The sequence below is a fragment of the Brachyistius frenatus genome, unplaced genomic scaffold, assembly GCF_029030835.1.
Source record: "Brachyistius frenatus isolate BFR_SWC_R1_liver_20210118 unplaced genomic scaffold, ASM2903083v1 Contig_201, whole genome shotgun sequence".
NCBI lineage: Eukaryota > Metazoa > Chordata > Actinopteri > Embiotocidae > Brachyistius > Brachyistius frenatus.
Window position 1 is genome coordinate 42,501 of NW_027210800.1, and position 24,214 is coordinate 66,714.

The following is a 24,214-nucleotide window of genomic DNA, read 5'->3' on the forward strand; positions in this document are numbered from 1 at the left end:
CTGGGTCGACTGTCACTTGGTGCTGGAGACTAAATATTACACTCTAATTTCAGTTCTTTGCTACCTGCCATTTTATTTTTGTCCCACCTGCAACAATACATTTCAGTCTTTTATTTTTTTTTCCTCTGTGGAAAAAGGTAAACAAGTGACGACACAAAACAATACAAATGCTGACTTACAACATTTGAATTGGTGGTTTGGAGATTTGGAAGAAACGCGGTCAGCCCACGTATTAAATTATCATTCCAAGCACACCAGAGTGAAACCGTATGTTTACTACAAGACCGACCGTTTACTTTAAAATGGAATTTTCAAGCCTCCAGGGGACAGAAAAGGTCAACACAAGTGCACAAAGTCATTGATCATCACAGATTATTCAGTCTTAAAACGCTTTTAAGGGAATTGTGACCCCCTGTTACCTCTGTTTTGGTCTCCACCACCCTCCGGGTCTTTGGCTTTCTTTACCAGCTAGTACTTCCTTTGTCTGCTGTTTGGTCGTTGTTAGGCAGTTCAGAGTTGGCTTTCATAGAGCTTCTTTTAAACAAATCTCAACATGGGTTAATGTGAGCAGTGAAACTGAACCATACAGTCGATCTATGTGGGCTACAAGGCCAGAACAATAATCTCTATCAAGGACTAAGAAGACCTGTGGAGTGACCATAGACGGTATTTATAGAGATCATTACAGAGAGTAATCTGTGGGTGTGTCATGTCAACGACAAGCAACCTTTTCAGTTATCTCACAGTTCAAAGGAAATAAAGTGACAATGCTTCTATCGATCTGTGAACTGTTGATGCACTTAAATGTATTGTATTGTATGAATATGAGAGCAAAACAGAGAGCGACGGAAATATAAAGTCTGTACAACCAAATCAATGCGTTCAACTATCAACTGACCTCAGAAACTGTTTAGTCAGAAAAACAGATTAGTTCCTCTTCTGTGAGAAAACAGGACAACTCATAAAAACAGAAAATGAAATCAGCGTAATGCAGCCGTAATTCATTTAGAGAAAATATTTCAGACGAATGTCTCTGTGACTCTGAACCTGCATCATCCATATGTTGTTCTGCTGTTTCTATTCATAGAACAGCCTGAACCGGATCTCTTCCTTGATCTCGTTCCTGTAAAGATGATATCCAGTTATTCCACTCGGTGATCGGTTGATTTTGGTTCTCAGATGCTCCAACTAGATTGAATAAAGTGCTGCTGCTATGCTCCAGAATTTGACAGCACAAATGAACACATCCAGCTCTTAAGAATAGCTGATGTGTTCATGTTTCCCTTAATGTATGTTAAACTAATCATGAGATGGAGGTGAGTCGTGTTTCACAGTATTCAGGATGTGTGCCTGATCACAATATGCATTATGTATTATTAGAGCACGCTTCATATTGTAAAGGTTTTTCATTGCTCCTCTGGATTTATACCTGGATGATATCATTTTTTTTTTTTTTATCAAAGACTTGAGTGAATATTTAACAGCACAACTGCCATAAAAATGTCATATTTTATAAGTGACTGATTCAGGAACTGCCTGAGTTGTTGTTGAGGTGAAGATAACGTGTGTTGGGTCCAATAACAAATAATCGGCCTGCGTGCAGAGTTCCTACATTCCTCTTAGTTTGCTCATCAGTGAAACCTTAACAGTCGGTTCCTGAGAGGATCAAGTTAATGTGATATCAGGAGAATACTACAAGATGAAACCCACCACCGATGCTGACATTTTGCTCCAGTATGTCATGTCAACGTTGGTTAGAGTTATTGTAGCTTTGAGGTATTAATAGAAACCATCACTATGGGGAAGACACGCTGTAAATGCTTTACTTTTGTCCACACGGTCTTTTTTTTCCAGCTTTTTCATATTTCTACCAACAACAGATTCATAAAGGAATGTATACATGTCTGAGTCTGAGTGTTTCTATCTGCACTGTCAGCCTTTTCTGCTGTCTTTTGATTTTCCTAAAGCATGACTGTTATGTAAAGTTTGACTTCAGAGGTCACAGGTCATCGAGGCTGCAGGCACTACCCATCAAAATCCTGGAACAGACTATTACTTTGTACCTTTGCATGCTCACAAAACCTTCAATATTGGATGGATTGACTTGTAGCTTCGAATCTCATCTGCAGCCATATCTTGGCGGGCTGGTGTGTTTTTCTTGTCAGGACGGAAGAGCTTCTCAGGCGCACCGCATTTTATCAGTGTCCTCTGGCGGAACAAGTTGCCAAACGCTCACATGCAAAGACCATTTCCCGCTCCTTGTTTGGTCACATTGGGTTTGTGGTGTGAACAGATCAAAACCAGTGAATCAAACAAATCATTTTTCCTATAGCAGGTTGTTACAGTATTTGCAGCTGCTGTTCTCATCCCTCATCTCTGGCAAATGAATTTGGCTGCAAGTTAGACTTTTTTCTCCCGACTGCTCCCCTTCCTCACATTTTCTCTACCTCCACCGAGCACAGTGTTCACCAGGATGATAGCCTTGTATTTCATCAGATAATACAGGTGTCAGTTAGAAGGGCCTGCACTATGGCTATCAGACGGGAATATACTACCAGTTTTAATCTTCATATTGCTTTACAGCTCTGTAACTGAGACATTTGCACTTTAACAGTCACAGGTGTGATATAAAAGTTGCTGCTTAATCTTCCGTTGATTGACGCGTCAGTTAACTTGTTCACCTCTGAAGCTGTGTGCTTGTCACTGAGAGCATCATAAACCCATCTGGCATGTTACAGTGTGCTGTTTATTACATTTTATGCTTGGAGCAAATGTAAATTCATACCAACGATAAAGATCATATAGTGAACATGGGTTTTATAGCCCCTCTTTCCTCTTCAGAATGAAGGCATGTGCTTTGGTGGGGCCTATAAATACTCGTATCTGGGACAACTGGACTTGTCCAAACGTTGAGATAGATTTTGGGTCCCATTTTAAATTTCGGCTTAGACCTTGACTCGGGTCTTGCCGGGTGTCAGGCCCTTCTCTCATTTTAGAGAGGAGTCAGATGCCAGGCAATCATTTGTGCTGATGCTTTAGATGCCATGAATGCGTGTGGGCATTGTGGCGGGTTTATGTCGACCACAGATTAAAGGCTGATTGTCTGCCAGCTCTCCTATATTTTCCATAAAGACAACTGGGAATACCAGACTGGAATGATGCCGGCCACGTGGCTCAGGAATTCCCATTTGTTTCACTGGAGAGTTCACTACAATCAAGACTGCAGCGACCTGTCAAGGTGGATCAAACTACAAAGACGTCATGTTGATGACAAAGACTGATCAGCTTTGACGATAAATATATAAAAATAATGGACAATAATAACTAAGCCTTGTAGCCCTATACATCATTAGCAGATCCCATGAAATTGCCATGATTATATTACGTATTCCTTTTTCCTACAGTGTCAAGAAAACAGCAAAACTTGGGAACGTTGGACTTTTATTGAAACTCTTACGTAGTAATAATTGATCAAATGACGACATGCAAAGAGAAAGAAATTCCTCAGTATGACAAAACTACAGAGAATTACCAAACCCTGTGCAGCGTTTTAGCATCTTTCAGCTCATTGTTTATTATTATTATTATTATTATTATTAAGTGTTTAGTCAGAGCAAAATATAATATAGGGGTGTTGTCATAAACAGGTGAATTGAATGGGGCACAGAGATTTAGATCAAGTTCGGACTACTTCACACTTTGACAGTTTTCTGACCTTTAATATGTTTAACTTTCTATTTTCTTTACATGAATTGTTATTGTGCGATAATCACTATGAGTTGTAGCTTTTTCCAGTCAGAGTTATGACTCCAAACACACTCTCCTGCTTGCTCTGTTGAACTCGAGTGACACTGCAAAATGAGATGAGCTGTTACAGTAGCTTCACTGGTGGACATGGCAGCGGCCCAGGAAATAAAAATAAACGCTCCTAACTCGGTGTCGACCATTTTGTCGCTGGTATTTAGGAACTCTGCCCGAGTAATTTACAGTAGGCTATTGCACATGTTTCTATGTTTCATCACTCCCGGGCCCCAGTGGTGGCCGTTTTAATGCCCCCCACGTCTGGCCATCCTTTAAACTCCCTGGCACTGCTTGAATGGTGGCATGAACGCTGTAAGCTGCTGTACTACAACCTCGGACTCAATGGAAGTGACTCCACTGCTAAAACTAATAGTTCAAGTAAGAAGGCACTGAAATTAATCTCCAGTTCAGAACCAGATCTCCTTGGAGCCCATGTGCACTCACTGAACTCCCAGAACGAAGATGAGGAATGTACTTAATGTGTTAGTTTGTCAGATATTTTCTTCTTTTCTGTTTGAACTGAGAGATGCAGTCACTGTTATCTTGCACCCTTCCCACTCCTGTGAATGGGTCTTTTTCCTGGAAGCAGGTGGGACTCAAAGAGATTGTTTTCAAGCATCGTTAGAGATGACTGCAACTTTCCTGACTACTCTTACAGCGGAAGATAAACATTTTTCTAGATGTGAACCAACAGCTTTGACAGACTGGCTTTCAAATCTCTCAAAATTGTACATAGTCCAAGTCCTCTTCACTTCTCTAGTTTTAATCTCGTTTGTTAGACTGATTGAAATGGTTATTTATTTTGAATATTCATGTATGCACAGTTAAAACTATTGTATGCGTTCCTGCATGTGCTTCAAAACGAATTCATGACTGTTTGCCAAGCTTATTTAGGATGTCTCAACACATGATTCAGAGGTCAGGGTGCTATGACATCACAGAGGGGATTTTGGGAATAAGGGGAGTTTTTCTGTTTATAATTAAAAAGAGCTGTTGATGTCATATCCGAATTTCATCACAAAGAGAACTTGCTCAGTGTCTCAAGGCTGTTTTTAAAGATGAGAGGAACATATATCCTAAAGGTGACAGTATAGTCAGGCTTTTATTGCAGTGATTCCAAACCAGGGATGTTTACTTAGCTAATTTAAAAATGTATCTACAACATTTGTATTAAGAAACAAAACCAACAAACAAATAGGATTACACGGTTGTAATGCTGACATTCAAAAATCATGAAAAAAATAGAATGAATATCACTTTTAGCTAACCTAAATGGCTGAATGTACATTTAGAAGAGCTAAAAGTGACGTTAAACTGGCTGCTAAAAGTAAGCAGTTAAAATAGTTAACTAGCAGTCACAAGTCAGCAGTTTCCAAAAGTAATGACTAAGTGGTTTATATAGTTAAACTAAAATAAAAGGGTTTTTAGTAGCAAGCATAAAGTAATGACTGAGCAGCTGAAGCTGGTTGTTTAAACTAGTTTAATTAGTCTAAAGTTATTTAGAAGCAATTGAAATAGTCAAAAGACAAAGAATGAACAAAATTGCTGAAAGTAGGCGTTAATGGCTGAAATAAGTTGACTAAAAGTAACACACATTTCTACAAGCTAAAGGTTTTGGTTAAACTCTTTAAATTGGTTGCAAAAGCAATTTATAAGCAGTTGAAAGAATTATATATATATATATATATATATATATTTTTTTTTTAATAAACAGTTCAAATTAGCTTAAGATAATGTATAAATGGTGAATGTCCAGCTTTGCACGTGACTGCAATATGAATGTGATTCATCTCAGTGATGTAATATTGTTAAATGATGGCCACTGGAAAACCATTTCAAACAAACCTTTGGAACATAAGAGATGATGAGGGGTACGTGGGACAGGAAACGTTGGGTGTCACTGATAGAGTGAACTGTACTGCAGTGAACCACACATGTACTAACTCCTCAATGTGTTTAAATAATCAGGCTTCCAACAGAAGCATGCTTCACCTCAACACGATGGGTGTTGTTATAAATTAATCTTTATGCCTGTTGTCAATGGATTTATTTTCGGGATCTGCATAATGTGTTGAACTCAAGACTTTTAGAAGCAGCAGGTAAAGATCGAACACCCACGAGTGTCACAAATATGTTTCCAGACCGTCGACACTCAGCACAAGATACCAAACCGTTGTGAATGGGAATATCAGGAGTGCTCACGCTCCCACACACAATGCACAAACACTTGGATGTTTATTCCAGATTAGGAATGTTGACATAGGACAATGTTATCCAGCTGTAATGTGCACAGTATGTGTGTGTTTGTGTGCACGTCGTTGTAGAAAAAGTGGATCAGGAAGACAGTAAAAAGGGAGTTAAGGAAAGCTTATCAAGGCTAAAGTCATAAAATTCACATAAATTGTGTCCATGCAAAAATACAATCTGAAGTTTTACACTACAGACGACCAACTTCAGTTAAAACCTGTGGCTAAAACCACATGGGAGAGGCATGCAAGGGAAAAATCACAACACAAACTATGCCTGAAAAAAAAGAAAAAGACACATGATACATACCAGTTCCAAAAAATATTTGTCTTCTGTCCCTGGTCCAGGTAAGATGAGGTCCAAAGGCAGTGGGGTGGAGAGCCCGGCCAATGGGATGCTTGGGGTTCCACAGGGGGACCATGACATCAGCCAAGAACAGGAAGTGGGTCTGCCTGTGAAGAGCCTGAAGGCCAAAGTTCAGCACAAGGAAGGTGAGGACACGTTAGAGGTGGAGGTGATCTCCAACAAAGAGAAGCTGCTGCTGGATTCCACCGAAGCTGGAGACAAAACGGGGGACATCATGGATCTGTCCAAAGAGGATCTGCTGAAACTGATGGGGATCATGGAGGGAGAGGTTCAGGTGGGTGGGTTCATTTTGTATCTGACCTTTGACCTGCTGTAAGAAGTAAGAGCAATGAATGAGAGAAGAAAACATACCTGAAGCCAAAGTGTCTATACTGTCTTTGTTTGGAGTTACATTGCAGTTTTTGCACAACAGCTCTATCTTGTGGTTGAAAGTGGCAGTTTAAGAAGATGTGCCTTGTGTTCACCGAGTGACTGCGTTGAGAGAAGTCAGGAATGTAGAGTGATGATCCAACAATCCAACGAAAGAGCAATTTAAATACACTAAAATGGGATTCGCTGGATCCAGATATATCTGAGAAAAATACCACGTTCACAATGTGACTGAGGCCATTTTTACCGCATCATTTCTCACACCTGTCACTCCTCCTCCTCAAGCCATGACATGCTGTATCATCTGTGTATGTCTGTGTGACTTCAGGCCCGAGAACATCTTATCTGCATGCTGGAGTCCAAACAGACTCCCCCATCGGCCCTCGAGTCCCAGTATGGCTCTGCAGTACCTGCCTCGGCTCTCCGAGCCCTGCGGAGGGACGGCGTCATCGCCGGCACCAAGCCGCACAACCGCAGTGTCTACCAGAAGCCCATGGTGGAGGTCAGTCGGCAACTGTCAGTCACAGAGATGTTTTGTGTTGCCAGCAGGTTTTCAAAACGTACCTCTAAAGTCACACGGGATGATGAAGATTAGGTTTTTCTTATTAACAGGTTTACTGGGCTCGAAACATCTAAATCCTAAAGCCAAGAAAATTCACAAGACAAACATTAATAAAAGTAATGTTTCTGTCGACACCTTGCAGGAGGTTATTGCTACAAAATACTTGGCAGGTTACAGCGCAGCAAAATGAAACTCCATTTTTGTATGGGTCCTTGGTGTTTGTCCCGGTGTGTCTCAGCTGGAGCGCCTGCAGGAGAAGCACAAGGAGACGTACCGGCGGATGCTGGGTCAGTTGCTGCTCGCGGAAAAGAGTCACCGTCGCACCGTCCACGAGCTGGACACCGAGAAACGCAAACACGTCGACTACATGAACAAGAGCGACGACTTCACCAACCTCCTGGAGCAGGAGAGAGAAAGGTGAGGAGGAGAGCAGCTCTAACACAACAGAGCCAAGTCAATGCAGCCAAACACTTTCAACTTCAGATTTTTTAACTATCAGATCATTTGAAATAACATAATATTTGCAAAAAGTATTTGTGATATATAGATCAATAGACAATAAATTCAGGAATACAATAGTGTTTTTGTAATGGTGACATACATTATAATCATGGATTGTAAATATATGTCAAGGAAGATAAATATTATACCTATAAATCTATAAAGTTATTTACTGTTTCAAGAGAAACAATATATATTTCATACATGTGGAATTAGTTGGTGAAACATGCTGGTCAAAGAGCAGAAAGTGAAAACATGAATTACAGCAGCAACGTGGTTCATTAAACCTGTGTGGAACAAATGAAATGATGGAGGTGAGAGGATCCAGGGAGAAAGTACAGAAAAGGAACGTAGTGATATTGAATAATGTTTGAAAAATGGCCTCATCAACCCACTGAAGCACGAGAGAAGTGAAGGAGGCGTGATAACCTCACATACGGCAGCATGACAGGGAGAGGCACAGGAAGGTGAGGAAGGAGTCAGGCTCTTTGCTGTTGGAACGAGGGAGGTCATGTATGTGTGTGTGTGTGTGTGTGTGTGTGTGTGTGTGTGTGTGTGTGTGTGTGTGTGTGTGTGTGTGTGTGTGTGTGTGTGTGTGTGTGAGGGGGGTGTGTATCACGTGTGTGTAGAGGGCCTCACAGCAATCGAATGCGCTTGCTTGTGCGAGTGTGGATGTGCACTGAATACGTAGGAGAAAGGAAGCCCTACTAATTAAAAGCACTCACAGATGAAAGTGTTCAATTGGCCGTTGCTCGTTGGAGAATGAATTTTGTTGCGATGCCCAAAACAAATTACTGTTCATTCACACAACGACCCTGAGAGATGTGGATGTTATGCACATTGTTGGTATTAATGGAAGTTAATTTGGGATTTTGCAATTTGCATTTTTTGTTTGCATTTGTAATTCTGTACTGTTCACATAGTAAGAGCACAGAGCCATCTGTAGAACCGACTGGAGACCGCTCTGCTATATTTCATGAACTGTCCAACAGTTCATTTGTAGTTGTGACCCAGCGCACGCTACCTCGCTTACTTCAGCTTTACTGCAGGATGCAGGAGACAGACTGTAGCAGCTAAATCATGTCAGCTGAGCTCCCATCACAGGTGATGCACTCGCAGAAAAGATGGTTGGAGGAAAGAGCATTAGATCATAGCTTTGTGTTACAGCTAACCCTCAGGCTGCTTTCACCAGGAAGGCACACTGGAATAAATAAAATGTTTAAAGTTGGATGTCTTTCAAATTCTATCTAATTAGTTTAGGAAATATTCAGTGAAATGTGTGCAAAATACACTATTTGATATTTGTGATGTTGAACGCATACTTTGTTCTCTGGATAATTTTGAGTGACATTCTACCAACTCGACTCCAAATCCACATCTAACCTGAAGCTAAATGTACGCATGCAAGACGACAGAGATAAACCAGAGACAAAATCACAGGATGAAAGTCAAGTTTTCCTTTTGATGTGCAGGCAAATTTGTGCATGTTTCCATCTTGAGAAAATGATGTTGTAATAGTACAGGTGGGCCTTCAGGACGTGTTGAACAGAAACACGACTAAGTGTCTCGCTGCAGGTTTGCTCATATTTGCTGTTTTGCACTAAACACAAGATAAGGCTGATGGGAATATCATTTTAGGCATTTAGAGTCGACTTTAGAATTGTCAGGGATCACTGAATTATTACACTTTGTCCTGAGAAGGACATGAATATCTAGATTTCATGGCCGACCATCCAAAATGTCAACTTCATGCAGGCAGTGAGAGGAACCGTCAGAGGAATTACATGCCAATCCATCTGATGTATTTCATTTTGAACAAAATTGCTGTGACTGACTGACGCTGCCTTCCTTATATCCAGGCTGCTAGAGCGGCTAATTACTATCAAAGCCTCTAATGATTGGATACACCACGGCTGAGCTTCAGTGGAAGCATATGGTGCAAATTACATCTGAACCGACTACTTTACTTCTACTTGATCCTTGGTTTGCATGCATGGAAGAGTTGACCTCCTTCTTATGCCAGGTAGTTTCCAACAGGTTCTTTGGCTCGTGTACAGGTCGGCCTCTGTCACCTCAAAGAGGTCTTGTGTAAAAGGATGAGCTCGGCTCGGTGTTAGTCTGTCAGCACCTGTCAGACTCTTCTGTTCCATGAAAGGAGACAAAATGCAGAAACATAAATTGGCAGGAAAAAAAAAAGGATCTAAGCTGTGGATGGACTCGACACCAATACAGACATGTTCACATAAAAGTTAACCTTTTCCCGAAAATATATCTGCTGTCAAAATGTAACGTGACGCCTCTTTGGCACATTCAGTGAAGAGGCCGCCGAGCACGGCCGAGATTAATATGGAAATATTGTTGTGTTTTCTGATTTCTGTTGGATAAAATTTGGTACAGTTGCAATTGAGAATTGTTCTGATTTAAATTCATTATTAGTCGGTAAAAATGTCAGTTTTTGTTTTTCAGATCTCACTCTGGCGTGGAGGTAGTGACAAGTGTCTCTTATCTGTTTTTCATTTGGGCCGTACAGGTGTGGAGCTGTTTCTGAATTTTGGGTTGATGTTTAAGCTTCGGGCCTATAAGAGGTTATCATACTGTGGAAAAACATGGCATGAGTCTAACACCTACACAAAACAAGGCATCGGTAGTATCTGTCTTCCATGTCTGGTAGCACTCACTCTGACATTCGATCTCTCTGGTGAGAAGCCTCTCATCATCTCATCCGTACTGATGTGACCCCCTCCAGACATCTGGGTGAGAGTGAAGAGAGAAAAGTCAAAGGTCTTGTGCTAAACATCTGGAGGAATCCAGAGGTTGGGCACAGAGGAGGCTGTTTCTGACTGCTATCAGCCATTAACACCCTTTCAGGCTACACAACAATTTACACGTCAAGAAGTTAACATTTTTAAGTGGCATGGAGGAATGTGTGCAGACTGACGGAAGAAACAGCTCCTGCTCCCGAAGAGACTTTAAAGAGCGTTCAGTCACGCAGGCAAAAGAAAACGCTGACCTGCTGCAGATCAAATATTCAACAGTCTTTCAACATCAAGTACAGTACGATGTAAACCTGCTGTGGTCGCCGGCAAATACTCCAACGTCCACTTTGCCTCTGACTTATTTCTTTTAACACTCAGTCAGTACATATGCACACACTGTACATCATCCCTGTGACTCACTGAGTGCTTATTTCTGTCAAGACAGGTCATTACTGTACAACACGGTGCTCTAACAGCTTTTTGGCAGTTCTTGTCTGCTTCAATCCTCAACCTCTTGACACCGAGGGGCTGCAGCGCCTCTGAGCAAATTCCTCAAGAAACACGGGATGAAATGTTGTTCCATAATGAACAAAAATGTTCTCTTGTGGATGTTGGCTTATGGATCGCACCTGTGTATCCGCTTAGGCAATGCTTTTATATTTTTACGCACCCACATCTGAATTGAAAGAAGTTTGGGCCATTACTAAAAAACAAACCACCTGCCATGAGTTTGAACACTTAAAGATAAAATGTTAACACGTATTTGCTCTTTTGAACATGTTCTTTGCTTTTTCTACATTGACAGTCACATATGTGTATTTGGTTGCTTCTGACATGATATAGTGTACACAGCCAATTTGTCCAGAGTTATTCCTTCCTTAGTAACAGTAAACTGCAGTTCTTACATGACTTGACCATCGGTACCAAATAGCAATGGCATCATAACTTCGACCTTTGCATGAAAGTAAATTTAGAGCGCCAATTTCTAGGGTGTCAATGACATCTGACTTTTTAAGTATTAATTTTATGAGCTGCCCTCTGGGATCTGGCTGGTTGCTTTGTACAGTAGCCAGGTGTGCTACTTAAAGCTGTTAATAATATGAATCAATTGAGGTGTTTATATTCAAACTGGAAAATCTAAATTTTGAGTTTAAAACTGCATTAACTTGTGTAGGATGAGGGGTTGTTGGACTGTGGTTTGTTGAGCGGTTAACTGTATCTATACAGTCCTGAGCAACGGTCTGGACATCACGTTTCATAAAGGTATTGTCATGGCTCTATCCTCCCAGATCCTCTTCACCTCAAGGGAGAAATCCAACTCACTCATATCTGGTTTCCTCATCATATACAGACTTTGCAGAGAACCCCATTCAAGTCCAGTTTCCCCTCAAGTGGAACTACAGCAGACGTCCTCTCCTGTCTCTGGTACCAGTGAGATTATGGCATCCGGTCTGCAGAGGCAATATCCTGTGCACTTTGGAAAATGGAGATATCATTTAATTTGCACCAAACCTGAGTTCATCTGACAAATTGTTTGTATTTATTCCTTCTTTATAGCACCTTTGTAGACTTTCTGATGATGAACCTCTACACGTCTATAGTTGCCAAGTTTTATGGAAAGATTCAAACTGAGTGGAGTTTTGCAAAACACTCCCACCGTGGCAAAGGTCCCACCCCCTTCCCAGTGTCCAGAGCAGAGCAGAGCAGCACATACACACACTACTGCCTTATATGGATGACGTGACATCACTCACTAGAGGTTCGGTAGTGCTTCACTGTATTTATGCACCTTCCATCGTCCTGATAACATGCCTGGAAGGTGACGGTGGAAGATCTGTAGGAAACGAGGCCGCTGCTACTTCTTCTGCTTTCTCAGTGGATTTTGCATGATAGCAAACAAAGTCTGTGTGCTGCTTGTAGAGCAACCGTAGTAGGTAAGTTTTGATTTGGGTTTGTTTCTGAGGTCTTGCGACTCGATGAATGAGGCTCATCTGGAACCTTCACAGGTTGTTTATGATGCACCATCTTCATTGTTGTGTTGGTGCCTATCTTAATTTGGTTTTACTTTGCAATGCAAAAACTGGCAGGCTCAATTTTGCATGAGAGTGTCCCTGGCAGTGTGCAAGGAGAAGATGAAACTGCATTCACTCTGCCTTGCATGCATTTTGTTGGAGCCGGAGATGAGAATGGGCATGAGCAGCATAGAAAGAAGCTGAGAGAAAAGACGACCACTTGGTGAGGGGGTGTTAGTAAAACTTTCACTAGCAGTTTGTGTTCTTCGTCTCAATCCCAGCAGGGATCAAAAATAGCCAGCGTTTGGGAGTTGCAGTGTTTTTTGACCGTTTTTCTTCTTGATCGTCAGCATGTATAATCTGTTTTGTATGGGAAAATATACTGTGTTTGAAAATCAGTTGTTTTATCCATGTTGTTCCAAGAAAGTTTGACATGACTTAAAGTGTTGTTTAAAATATATTATTTGATTATTTATTGAAAAAAATAGTGGGGTTCTGTTGTTTGTTATATTCATAAACAAAACTTTAACGTGCACTAAATAAATAAATAAGATATTCTGACAAGATTTAGGACTAGTAGAAAGGTTACTCGGGTGTAACGACTGCCTCCATTAGTTCATTTACTTACATTTTCATGACAAAAATACAAACATGGACACTTAAAATGCAAAGCCAACTAACAGCAAAATAATGCCCTCGCTTTGTTTGTTCCCCTCACACATGCAGGTTGAAGAGGTTGCTTGAGAACGAGAAAGCCTACCAGGTAAGAAAGGAGAACGAACACTCCAAACGTCTGGCCAAGGTGCGAGAAGAGCTCGTCAAACTTAAGTCCTTTGCCCTGATGTTGGTCAATGAGCGCCAGCAGCACATGGAGCAAATGGACCAACAGAGCCAGCGGGTCCGAGAGCTCAGCCAGCAGCTGCAGCAGCGGGAGCAGGCTCTGAGCGAGGCTAGAGAGCGCACTCAGGAGGATGGCCACAGGGTGCTGAACCTGGAGGCTGAGCTGAAGGAGAAATCCGGCAAGCTCACCCAACAACACGAGGAAATGAATGCCAAGCTGGCCAGTCATGAGCTCCACAATCGTCAACTTAATGCCAAACTGTTGGGGCTTACGCACAAAGTGGAGGAGCTGGAGGAAAGCAACAAGGCCTTGAGGAAATCGGAGGAGGAACTGCAGGAGCTCAGGGAGAAAATCAGCAAAGGAGAGTGCGGTAACTCCAACTTGATTGCCGAGTTGGAGAACTTGCGTAAGCGGGTGCTGGAGATGGAAGGAAAGGACGAGGAGATTACCAAGACAGAGAATCAGTGTAAGGAGTTAAGGAAGAGGTTACAAGAAGAGGACAGTAGAAGTAAAGACCTCCGACTGGAAGTGGAGAAGCTCCAAAAGAGAATGATGGAGTTAGAAAAACTTGAGGGTGCATTCGGCGTTAGCAAAGCTGAGTGTGCACAGTTACACACGGCTCTAGAAAGGGAGAAGGGCCTAACCAAAGAGCTTTCAGATGAAGTCGTAGCTCTCAAGATCCGCATGAAAGAGCTTGAGTCCTCCGAGCTCCGGTTGGAAAAGTCTGAGCTCAGCCTCAAGGATGACCTGAGTAAGCTGAAGTCACTGACGGTTGCTTTGATGGAGGAGCGAAAGACCCTGATAGAAACCGTGAAGTCAGACGAGAAGAAAAAGGACGACTTGAGCAAGATGGTAAAAGTTGAACAGGGTAAGGTTATGGAGGTGACTGAGAAACTGATAGAAGAAAGCAAAAAGCTCCTGAAATTTAAATCAGAGATGGAAGCCAAAGTCGAGACTTTAACCATTGAAAAAGGGGACCTTAGTACTAAGCTGGCTTCTGAAATTGATAAAACTGAGGATCTTAACTTTAAGGTCAGCCAAATGAAAAAGAGGTTAGATGGGTTTGAGCTAGCAGAGAAGCTATCTGGGAAGAATTTGGTCTTTGGTGAACTGGGAAGAACGTCTGACCCCATGAGAAGAGACGACAACAAAGTCAAGGAACTCACGTTTGAAATTGAGCGTCTGAAAAACCGCCTCAAACAACTTGAAGTGGTCGAGGGAGATCTGATCAAGACAGAGGATCAGTATGATATGTTGGAGAAAAGGTTCATGACTGAACAGGACAAAGCCAACGTTCTTTCCCAGCAGGTGGAGGAAATGAGGAATCAGATAGCACGAAACAAAGCAATTGAGAAAGGAGAGGAGGAAAGCCGGGAAGAGGACCTCGGACAACGATGCAGGAGAGAGGAGACCAAAACCAGGGAACTACAAGCTGATGTGGCGGCCCTGAAGGAGAAGATCCATGAACTGATGCACAAAGAAGACCAGCTTTCTCAGCTCCAGGTGGACTACTCTCTCCTACAGCAGAGGTTCATGGAAGAGGAGGAGAAAGCCAAGAACATGGGCACTGAAGTTTTCCATCTCACCAAAGAACTGGAGGTAGCGAAGCGTCATAGTCGAGCGCTGCGGCCCAGTTTGAATGGAAGGAGAATCGTGGATGTTGCTGTGACATCAACTGGAGTACAGACAGAGGCATTGTCCTGTGGTCCAGCAGAGGAGGACACCACGGCAGTGTTCATCAGGAAGTCTGTTCAAGAAGAGAATCACATTATGAACAACCTGAGACAGAAATGCCTGAAGAAGCCCACAGAGAAAAGCAGTGCTGTTGAACGTTGCACTTCGTCGAGCAGCGACTTTGGTATCAAGAAATCCTGGATTCCCTGGATGAGGAAAAAGGACAACACCCCTCAAGAGACCAACCTAGAAAAGCCTCTGCACATCAGTGGAGATCATTTGCCTTCAGAGATGACTATGACCCAGAAGCAAAGGCAGCCTTTACACATTCGAGTCACACCAGATCACCAAAACAACATGACCACTCTTGAAATCAGCAGCCCGATGGCTGAGGACGTTTTCTCGAGCTCAGCACCTCTCAGCCCGAACCCATCTCAACCTAAATCCAGAATCACAATCATTCCCACCTACTCTGCTCCGACCAATCGAAGAAAGTCCTCTGCGGGACCCCAGGGCCCCGAGAGGGCCAAGTCTCCAGTCACCATCACCACTATATCGAGAGCCAAGTCTCCAGCGAGCATCAAAGCCTCCTCCACCCCCTCAGGACGGCCGCTGTCCCCCATGTCTATTATGACGGTGAGCACGGCCGTAGTGCCTGAAGCATCGGCCTCTCCAGAGCCCCAGGAGATGACCATGGGCCGAGCCGTGTTCAAGGTTACCCCTGAGAAGCAGATGGTGCCAATGCCTGTACGAAAGGGCCATAACAACACGAGCATCATCACCACCACAGAAGATAACAAGATCCATATTCATCTGGGTAACAGCATCACCCCGAAGATGGTCGTCAGGCCGGCGGCCGCTGTAACGGAAAGCAAAGAAATGACCTTATCGACGGGCACCGTTCTGCGTTCACCCCGTCAAATCACCACCACAACTACCAGGAGCACACAGAGCAAAGTGATGAGCACCATTACAATATCCCCCGTTACATCCCCCACCTCCAGACCTTCACAGAGCACGGTAAGTTCATTCACCTGCAATTAGTTTTATTAGGCTCTCTGGCTTTAAAATGCATGGCTCAACAAAACTATAAATTCATTTGTGATGGTTTATAGCTTATTTTCCCCAAATGTACGACGATTTATTTAAGTTCCGTCGAGTCTTTTCCTCACTGTGTTGAATTTTTAATTTCTCTTAACTTTTTAAAATATGATTACAGGACGAAAGCAAATGTGGTTTGAGATTACACATTAAATGTTTTTATGTGGTAAAATAAGTTCCCTTTCAGCTCCAGTTCACCCGGCTGGAGATGGAAGAGGAAGCAGCGCTGTGTTGGTGTTTCGGTGGACCTTATAACAGGCTCTTTGTGGTTCACATGGATAGCGTGATAGAAGCGGCCGTATGGGCCGGCCTCAGAACAGCAGAGCTAATGATGTGGCATTTTGCCACCCTGCTACACTCATGCTGTAATTTATAGTTGTTACACAGTGTTTACATTCACAAACAGCCATGCAGGGCTCAGTGCCCTCCGGCTGACACAAAACAGCCTCGCATCAGTGACAGCGCAGTGAAACTGGCCTGGACGAGCCCTCACACACTGAGGTTGAAGTGGAAGAACGGATAAATATTTACATTTTTCATTCACACAGTTCCTATGATCATTTATATTGTTTAGAAATTCTTTTCTTTTTTCCCCTGTAATGGGGTTCACCTCTTTTCTCTCTCTGGTGCTCCGCTGTCTTCATTCTGCTGTCCTCTCTTTCTCCCTGTGGTCAAACAGCCTGGGCACGATGCCCAGCCGCCTCGTTCAGGACTGACCCGCATCCCAATGTCCAAGAGCCTGAAGACAGGAAAGGCTGTGCTGGGATCTCTGGGGATGTCGGGTGGAGTGAAGATGGAGTCACGAGCTGAGAGTCAGTCTGTGAAGATAGAAGTTAAGAAATCCACTGTGAATAGCAATACTTTACAAAATGGAGGAAAAGCCTGATTGACAGCTACAGTGCGGTACTTTTCCATACAAATGAACATCCGTTACATTCAAGCCTGTAATTTACTCACGGCTGATCAAATCCACCAGTCAGAGAAATCTCTGTGTTTCTCTGAATATCACGTTTTCACATCCTTCGTCTGGTGTGACATTCAGGCTCACCGCCTGAATCCAAACCGGCCGTGCAACTTCGGCCGAGCTCAGTCACCAGACAACTTCCGGTTTATCCCTATATGAACTTCATTGGGGCTAAAATACTCCAATCCTGCGGCTCTTCTAGACTTTCCAAATGTCATCAGACCAAGCGGATTACATTTTTTATAGTGAATTGTGTCATTTTGCGAGGGTTGTGACGCCTTTTATTTCATTTATACACCATTTATCCACCGTTTTATAGCTGCAACAGTAGTGATGAAGTCGGCTACAGCAGAACCTACGATGCAAACACACGTCGACTGAATATTTGTAATTCCTCTGACTGGCAGAAAGGGGAGATAAAAGTTTTGCACTGCAGGTTTCAACACCTTTTAAATGGTGCTTCAGAAATACCCTTTATAAAAAAACAACAACTCAGAAAATACAAGGCAAAGAGGCATTTCTCTTTTTTGTAATTAAATAAGCCATTATTTTATACTTGTTGTACAGTCTTTTCTACTTATCTGTCTCATGCATTTCTGCAATTTAGATGGAAACATATCCATTGTTTTTACAGTGTGTATTTTGATGTGCATTTGGTTTAAATATTACATCAGACTGTGCTGCTACTAACGGCTTCTGGCTTTGAGTTGTTGTCTCGCATATAAAGAGTTTGTTGATAATATTTTATAAGGACACATTATAGGTCAAACATCCTTTTGTTGTGTAAATTAGGTTTATTTTTGTGTAAAGGATTTGTATTGAAAATCTTTTTAAATAAATGTGATATCAGAGGGCAGTGTGACATGCTTTTTTATGGCGGGAAATGATAAACAAAATATATACAGGAAACTCAGTTGTCGTTGAATATTCAGAGCAGGACACTGATGCTGCTCTGGACGAGGCAGGAATGGGCCAAAGTAGAAATAAAGCAAATTATTCGATATTTAAAACAACAGTAATAATTGAAATAATTGTGTCATTATATTGATACTGAAGGAAACTCGAATGGGTGTTTTTATTTATCCCACTGAAATACTTTGGTTCCACAATTTGTCCAAAGTTAAAAACCAAAACTAGAATCCAGTCTCACTTGAACTTCCTTGGATGAGATGGAAGCAGACTGCTGCCACCATGAAACGATGCCTGACTGAGTTTGTTCTGTTCTTAACTTTACAGGAGCTGCTTCACATTATAACAAGATGGCCTAATGACATGTCAAGAAACTTCTGTCTATAGATTTTTTAATTTATTTGATAAAATCAAAATACATCATTATAACATAAAAAGAAACGGAACAGATATTTGTGTCATGGTAGCCATGCAAAGCTCTAACACTGTAGTCAGGCTCTGTTATCCTGAATGAATGTCACTTACATTTTTAGAATAATTGTCATACTTTTTAAATCTGAGAATTAGAACATTATGGCTGGACTTACACTTTCAGATACCTGTAGAGGCATCATCTGTATGCTAGTGGCATTAAAATGCATCCATCCATTAAGTATTCATTGTAAACTAAAATAAATCTAGATCTTCCCGCCTTTTTTCCTCCTTTACTTTGGGTCCGTTTTAAAACAGTGTGATGTTTACAGATCTTTTTATTAAAAATTCGTATTCAACAACAGCAACTTACAAATACATAAAATATACAAAACGGCACACATTAGCGCTTTTTAACTATAAAATTTAACGTTGGGCAGATAAAGATTTACATGAAACTATAAAACTGTTGAATCAATAAATGTTTTATTGTTTGAACTCTCCGCTGAAGGCAAAAAGCAGGTTTCCGGCCACAAACTGTATATAATTAAATATGTAATATGTAATATTTATGGGTTTCTTACCTGAAGCGGTCCAGATGTTCAGATGTTTGTGCACGAGGGAGAACGTGACAAAAGAGGGCGTCTTCATTATCAGCTGTGACGTAACAGCTACGTTTCATCATTCTATTGGCTCAGCAGCTTCCGGCTTCTTCCTTTCGGACGATATTAACGACAAAATCAACACTGCAGCGAGTTTGGATTAGTTTAAGACTGAATTCCGCTTCGTTGACAGTTTCACGTTTCGCCTTTAACGTTTTGTCACTTTGTCGCCGTGTCGGATTTACAAGGAACTGATCGACTGTCAACCAAAGTGGATTATTGGGCTCGAAGCGGATTGCAGCCATGATGGCGTCCAGCTACAACGCTAAGGAAGAGGACGCGCACCACTCGGGCGCTTCGAGTCACGGCGGCGCCGGAGCGGTGAAGAGCAAGAAGCCGGACAACACCGCGTTCAAGCAGCAGAGGCTGCCGGCCTGGCAGCCCATCCTGACGGCGGGCACCGTCCTGCCCGCCTTCTTCGTCATAGGTCTCATCTTCATCCCCATCGGCATCGGCCTGTTTGTGACTTCAAACAACATCAAAGAGTTCGAGGTAGTTACAGTTACATTAACAGTTACAGTTACATTAACAGTTACATTAACAGTTAGTTAGTTACAGTTACATTAACAGTTACAGTTACATTAACAGTTACATTAACAGTTACAGTTACACTAACAGTTACATTAACAGTTAGTTACATTAACAGTTACAGTAACATTTAGTTACAGTAACATTAACAGTTACGTTAACAGTTAGTTACATTAACAGTTGCAGTAACATTTAGTTACAGTAACAGTTGGTTACATTAACAGTAATAGTTACAGTAACATTAACAATAACAGTTGGTTACATTAACAGTAATAGTTGCAGTAACATTAACAGTAACACTAACAGTTACATTAACAGTAATAGTTACAGTAACATTAACAGTAACAGTTGGTAACATTAACAGTAATAGTTACAGTAACATTAACAGTTACAGTTACACGTCCAGCTGTGTCAACCAGCTTTAAAGAGGCGGCCCGGTCCGTCCAGGCTCTTCTACACGGTGCATTTCAACCACAAGGTGTTGAAAGAAGCACAACTTACCGGATGACATAAATGATAAAAACCTGACCACAACGTAATGTAAAGGGAAGTTCCTGGTTCAGTTTATTTGGTTTGGACTGAATAATCAGGCTACTTAATTGACATGAATGTGGAACAGGAACAGAATAGCACTTACTTTATTTAAGGTGTTCAGTTCTGCTACTTTTGAACTAACAACCTCTCTGTTTTCAGATCGACTACACCGGCGTGAAAACCGACAGTCCGTGCTACAGCTGTGCCAAGAACGTCAGCTGGAACAACACGACACCGTGCGTCTGCTCGATGGACTTCACGTTGGAGCAGCCGTTTGAGGTGAGCTCATGTCCGGCACCAGCTCCCAGTAATGTGGACCCTATGAATAATACAAGCATTCAGCTCCAACACTCAGAGAGCTGCCTGTGCAATAAAAGGAGAAACAAATAGCCTGACACACAATAGTCCATTAAGCTCTACTTTTAGTCCACTTAAGGTTTGTTTAGACCCTATCTTACTATTGATTGTTCTACTTTTGAAATATGCAGTCCAGTAACTCTCTGAAGGAACTTATCGATTATTTAGAAAGAGCTTTTAGCTGTTGGCATTTATATCTCATCAGTTCCTGGATAAAATAATCTTGTATAACTCAATACAGATTTCCTGTAAATAAAATTAAGTTATTTACATTCAGTGTCACCGAACACATTTTGTGTTTCATTGAGTTTTAACAACTGTGAAAATGGGATGATCGAACAGACCAAAACACAAATGTTACATACACTTGCCAAACTGATTTATTTCTATACTAAAATATTGAATCCTGTCATTCGTGTATTGATAAAATCTTGCGGTATCAGTTAGTTTTTCTGCACTCCTACTTGCTTCCTTGCACGGCTCATCTTTCTGAAGTTTGAATTCTGCTTTGTTTATATCGAAGTCTTCTAATTTCCATTCCTTGCTGGCGCATTGCAGCGCTTCTTTGGCACAAAACCACCACTTGTTGATCAGAGGAATAGTTTGTCCTCGTGCACTCTCACAAGAAACATAATGGAGACACACTCATTTAAAAAAAAAAAAAAAAAAAAAAACCTGCTTCATAGTGCTGTTAAGAGGTCAAGAATTCAACAGGTTAAAGTACTTCCTTGCCTTTACTAATACACTTTATCCTTTACAGAACAATGTCTACATGTACTACGGCTTATCCAACTTCTACCAGAACCACCGGCGCTACGTGAAGTCCAGAGATGACAGCCAGTTGAACGGTGACCTGTCTGCCTTGAAGGTATGAGCTTGGAATTGTTCTCCATCTTCTTCATGCTGCAAAGAATCCAATCAATGTTTCTTCTCTCCGTCTAACACTTTTCCTTCTGCAGGAACCCAGTAAAGAATGTGAGCCGTACCGTAAGAGTGAGGGACTGCCCATCGCTCCATGCGGCGCCATAGCAAACAGCCTTTTCAACGGTGAGCCACGCAGAACACATTCACATTTTTCTCCTCTGCTGTTGAACTAAACTAATTTAAATCTCGTGACGGTTGAAACTCGGAATAAAAGCTCTGCACATCACTTGGTCGAACTTTGGCTCATTTGCTGCAATCTTTTCTGTCAGACACTCTGGAGCTGTTTCACATTGATTCCAACGGCACCAGAAATCCAGTTCCTCTGGTGAAACAGGGCATTGCGTGGTGGACTGACAAGAATGTGAAGTTCAGGAATCCGGGTGCAAACAGCAACCTCACCGTCGCTTTCCAAGGTGATTTTTTTTTATTTTTTAGCAAAATGCTGACTTGTAATCACGTCAGTCGAGTAACTAGCTTGGTTTTGTCTTGATCTTATTGAGGCACAACTAAGCCGGTGAACTGGAGGAGGCCTGTGTACGAGCTGGACCCGTTGAATTCTGACAACAACGGCTTCATCAACGAGGACTTCATCGTGTGGATGCGCACGGCTGCGCTGCCGACCTTCAGGAAGCTCTATCGCATCATTTCTAAGAAGTCTGGCTCCAATCCAACTCTGTCCAGTGGCAGATACGTCTTGGACGTCACCTACAGTATCCTTTACATACCAGCCGCAAAATCAGGTCTATAAAGTCTTGGAGTTGCCAGCATACGGAGAAGCTTGTGATTCAACGAGGTGTGCACATATTTTATTCTTAAAAACAGCAAGTATACACGGGTATACTTAAAGAAGTAAAGCTCTGCATATTGATACCCAGAAATGTCCTTTATACTTTGTTACATCGCAGCACATAGAGGGTGTATTAACGATTCATATGTAGACGTGGCGCTGGGTCAGAAAAGTGAAGCTAATTGGGAACGTACCTGGAGGTGCAGTACCACTGGGGGCCACTAGGGGCTGGTGTTGGTCAAAAAGCGGTCAGATTTTTAAAACGTACTTCTTCTAATCAGTGTTGTGGTGGTCCTTCTGAAAGCACTTCCAAAGTCAATCAGATATTAGTCTCCAAAGACAGATATGATTGACATGCCTGGGGTGCAGTCAGGTGGCAGGTATAGATGGGCGTATATATGGTGTCCTCCAGTTTTCAGTCAGAGCTCCACCCTCTCGTCTAAATATGGTCACTTCTGGCTCCAACAAACCAAAATGTCAGATTCAAGCCTTCAGAACAGCTGTTCACACGTTGACCCTCTTTAATCGTTCTTCTTTAACTACATGTAATCAGATTATCCCGTACTCAGCTTCGACGGTCGCAAGCGAATGATCCTGAGCACCATCTCCTGGATGGGAGGGAAGAACCCCTTCCTGGGCATCGCCTACATCACAGTTGGCTCCATCTGCTTCTTCCTGGGAGTGGTTCTGCTCATCATCCACCATAAATACGACACCCGTAACAACAGCCCCGATATCCCCAACTAAGCGACTTTGCGTGGCGTTCTCCCGTCTCTGCATGCGTGGACGACCCCGTCGGGTCCGTTCTGAACTGCTTGTTGATGTGACCTCGAATACACTGTACATGTTTGTTGTGTGATTGCGTAAGAGCAGTAGTGTCTAAGGTATCATCAGAACTTCTGTGTCGGGCGTGTAAGCCATATCTGTGTGTCTCTATGCAGAGCTTCGAGCTGGCTGCTGAGAATGTAACTTCTCGTCTTCAGATTTTTTTTAAATCATTTATTTATCTATACATTATCAAAGTACCTGTGTTTTTATTTTAGCGGTGCTTTGCGAATGGCTTGATTATTGAAAGATGTATGTATTTTTAATGCAAGTTTTTGTCCATGCTATGTACTGTAATATATGTCCTGCTGATGAATGTACCATAATATTTCATTGACATACCTCCATGTTTTTGGAGATTACCTTGAATATAGAGTGAGATAATCACTGATTGTGTGCCCCTACTTATGGTAAGCATTGATGTTTAATAAGAAGTATTTAATCCTGAAAAGTTATCAAATATTCCAGACATGTAATACTAAAAGTGGTTATCTGCCCTCCGTGACTTCATTTCTCACACTTGAAACTTCTTCAGTCTTCTTTAATTATGATATAATGCTTATTAAGGACTGGACATTATACTATACCACTATATCCAGTGTCTCTGGCTGAGTAGAGCACAACCGTGACTAAATTCTGTTTGGCCCGACTCTTTCATTCTCCAATGTTGACCAAACGATATGCACTTTAAAAGTGTCACATTTGTCAGTTCTCCATTTTGTTTCGCTTCATCTTCTGTTATACTTCATTCCTGATTTATGAATATTGAGAATTCTTTAAATTTTAAACTTGTGTTTTTACAAGGTTTATAGGGTCCAATTAAAGAACTTGGTCAATGTTTTGGTGTAATTTGTCATTTTATTATACAACCAAATCCCCATCTCTGTTTTTTTTTTGTGTTTTTGTGGGTATTTCGTCCCTTTTCATTCATTTTAATAACTCGCCAATAATTAAAATGATTTCGACTGGATCATCCAGCTGGAAGTGCGCTGCTGTGATTGGCTGGTTTTCTGTCAATCAACAGGTCCTCGCCTAATCTTAAACCCGCCCACAACCGTCACAACCAATCACAGGCAGGGCTTC

General features: G+C 41.9%; 2 protein-coding genes across 2 annotated transcripts in view; both read left to right on the forward strand.

Annotated features, from left to right (window-relative positions):
* LOC138632944 (filamin-A-interacting protein 1-like) overlaps positions 1-18,046 on the forward strand; it is a 20,595-nt gene extending 2,549 nt beyond the window's left edge. The window contains exons 2-6 of the mRNA XM_069718865.1: positions 6,396-6,688; positions 7,112-7,285; positions 7,584-7,762; positions 13,341-16,149; positions 16,910-18,046. Coding sequence (XP_069574966.1) covers positions 6,401-6,688; positions 7,112-7,285; positions 7,584-7,762; positions 13,341-16,149; positions 16,910-17,116 — 3,657 coding nt within the window. The 5' untranslated portion in view covers positions 6,396-6,400 and the 3' untranslated portion in view covers positions 17,117-18,046. The remainder of the gene's footprint in view (positions 1-6,395; positions 6,689-7,111; positions 7,286-7,583; positions 7,763-13,340; positions 16,150-16,909) is intronic.
* Positions 18,047-19,209: 1,163 nt separating this feature from the next.
* On the forward strand, positions 19,210-23,969 carry LOC138632946 (cell cycle control protein 50A-like). Its single transcript, XM_069718868.1, has 7 exons — positions 19,210-19,668; positions 20,398-20,517; positions 21,356-21,463; positions 21,555-21,642; positions 21,789-21,932; positions 22,020-22,229; positions 22,860-23,969. The coding sequence occupies exons 1-7, from the start codon at positions 19,420-19,422 to the stop codon at positions 23,051-23,053; spliced, it is 1,113 nt and encodes a 370-aa protein (XP_069574969.1). The 5' UTR covers positions 19,210-19,419; the 3' UTR covers positions 23,054-23,969.
* The last annotated feature ends 245 nt before the right edge of the window (positions 23,970-24,214 follow it).

What these genes read in the sequence shown, in the direction of transcription:
- LOC138632946 (XM_069718868.1), top strand. Translation starts at nt 19,420, where the DNA reads ATGATGGCGTCCAGCTACAACGCTAAGGAAGAGGACGCGCACCACTCG. An exon ending in GTGACCTGTCTGCCTTGAAG is followed by an intron (nt 21,464 to 21,554) that starts GTATGAGCTTGG and finishes TTCCTTCTGCAG; the next exon opens with GAACCCAGTAAAGAATGTGA. An exon ending in CCTCACCGTCGCTTTCCAAG is followed by an intron (nt 21,933 to 22,019) that starts GTGATTTTTTTT and finishes GATCTTATTGAG; the next exon opens with GCACAACTAAGCCGGTGAAC.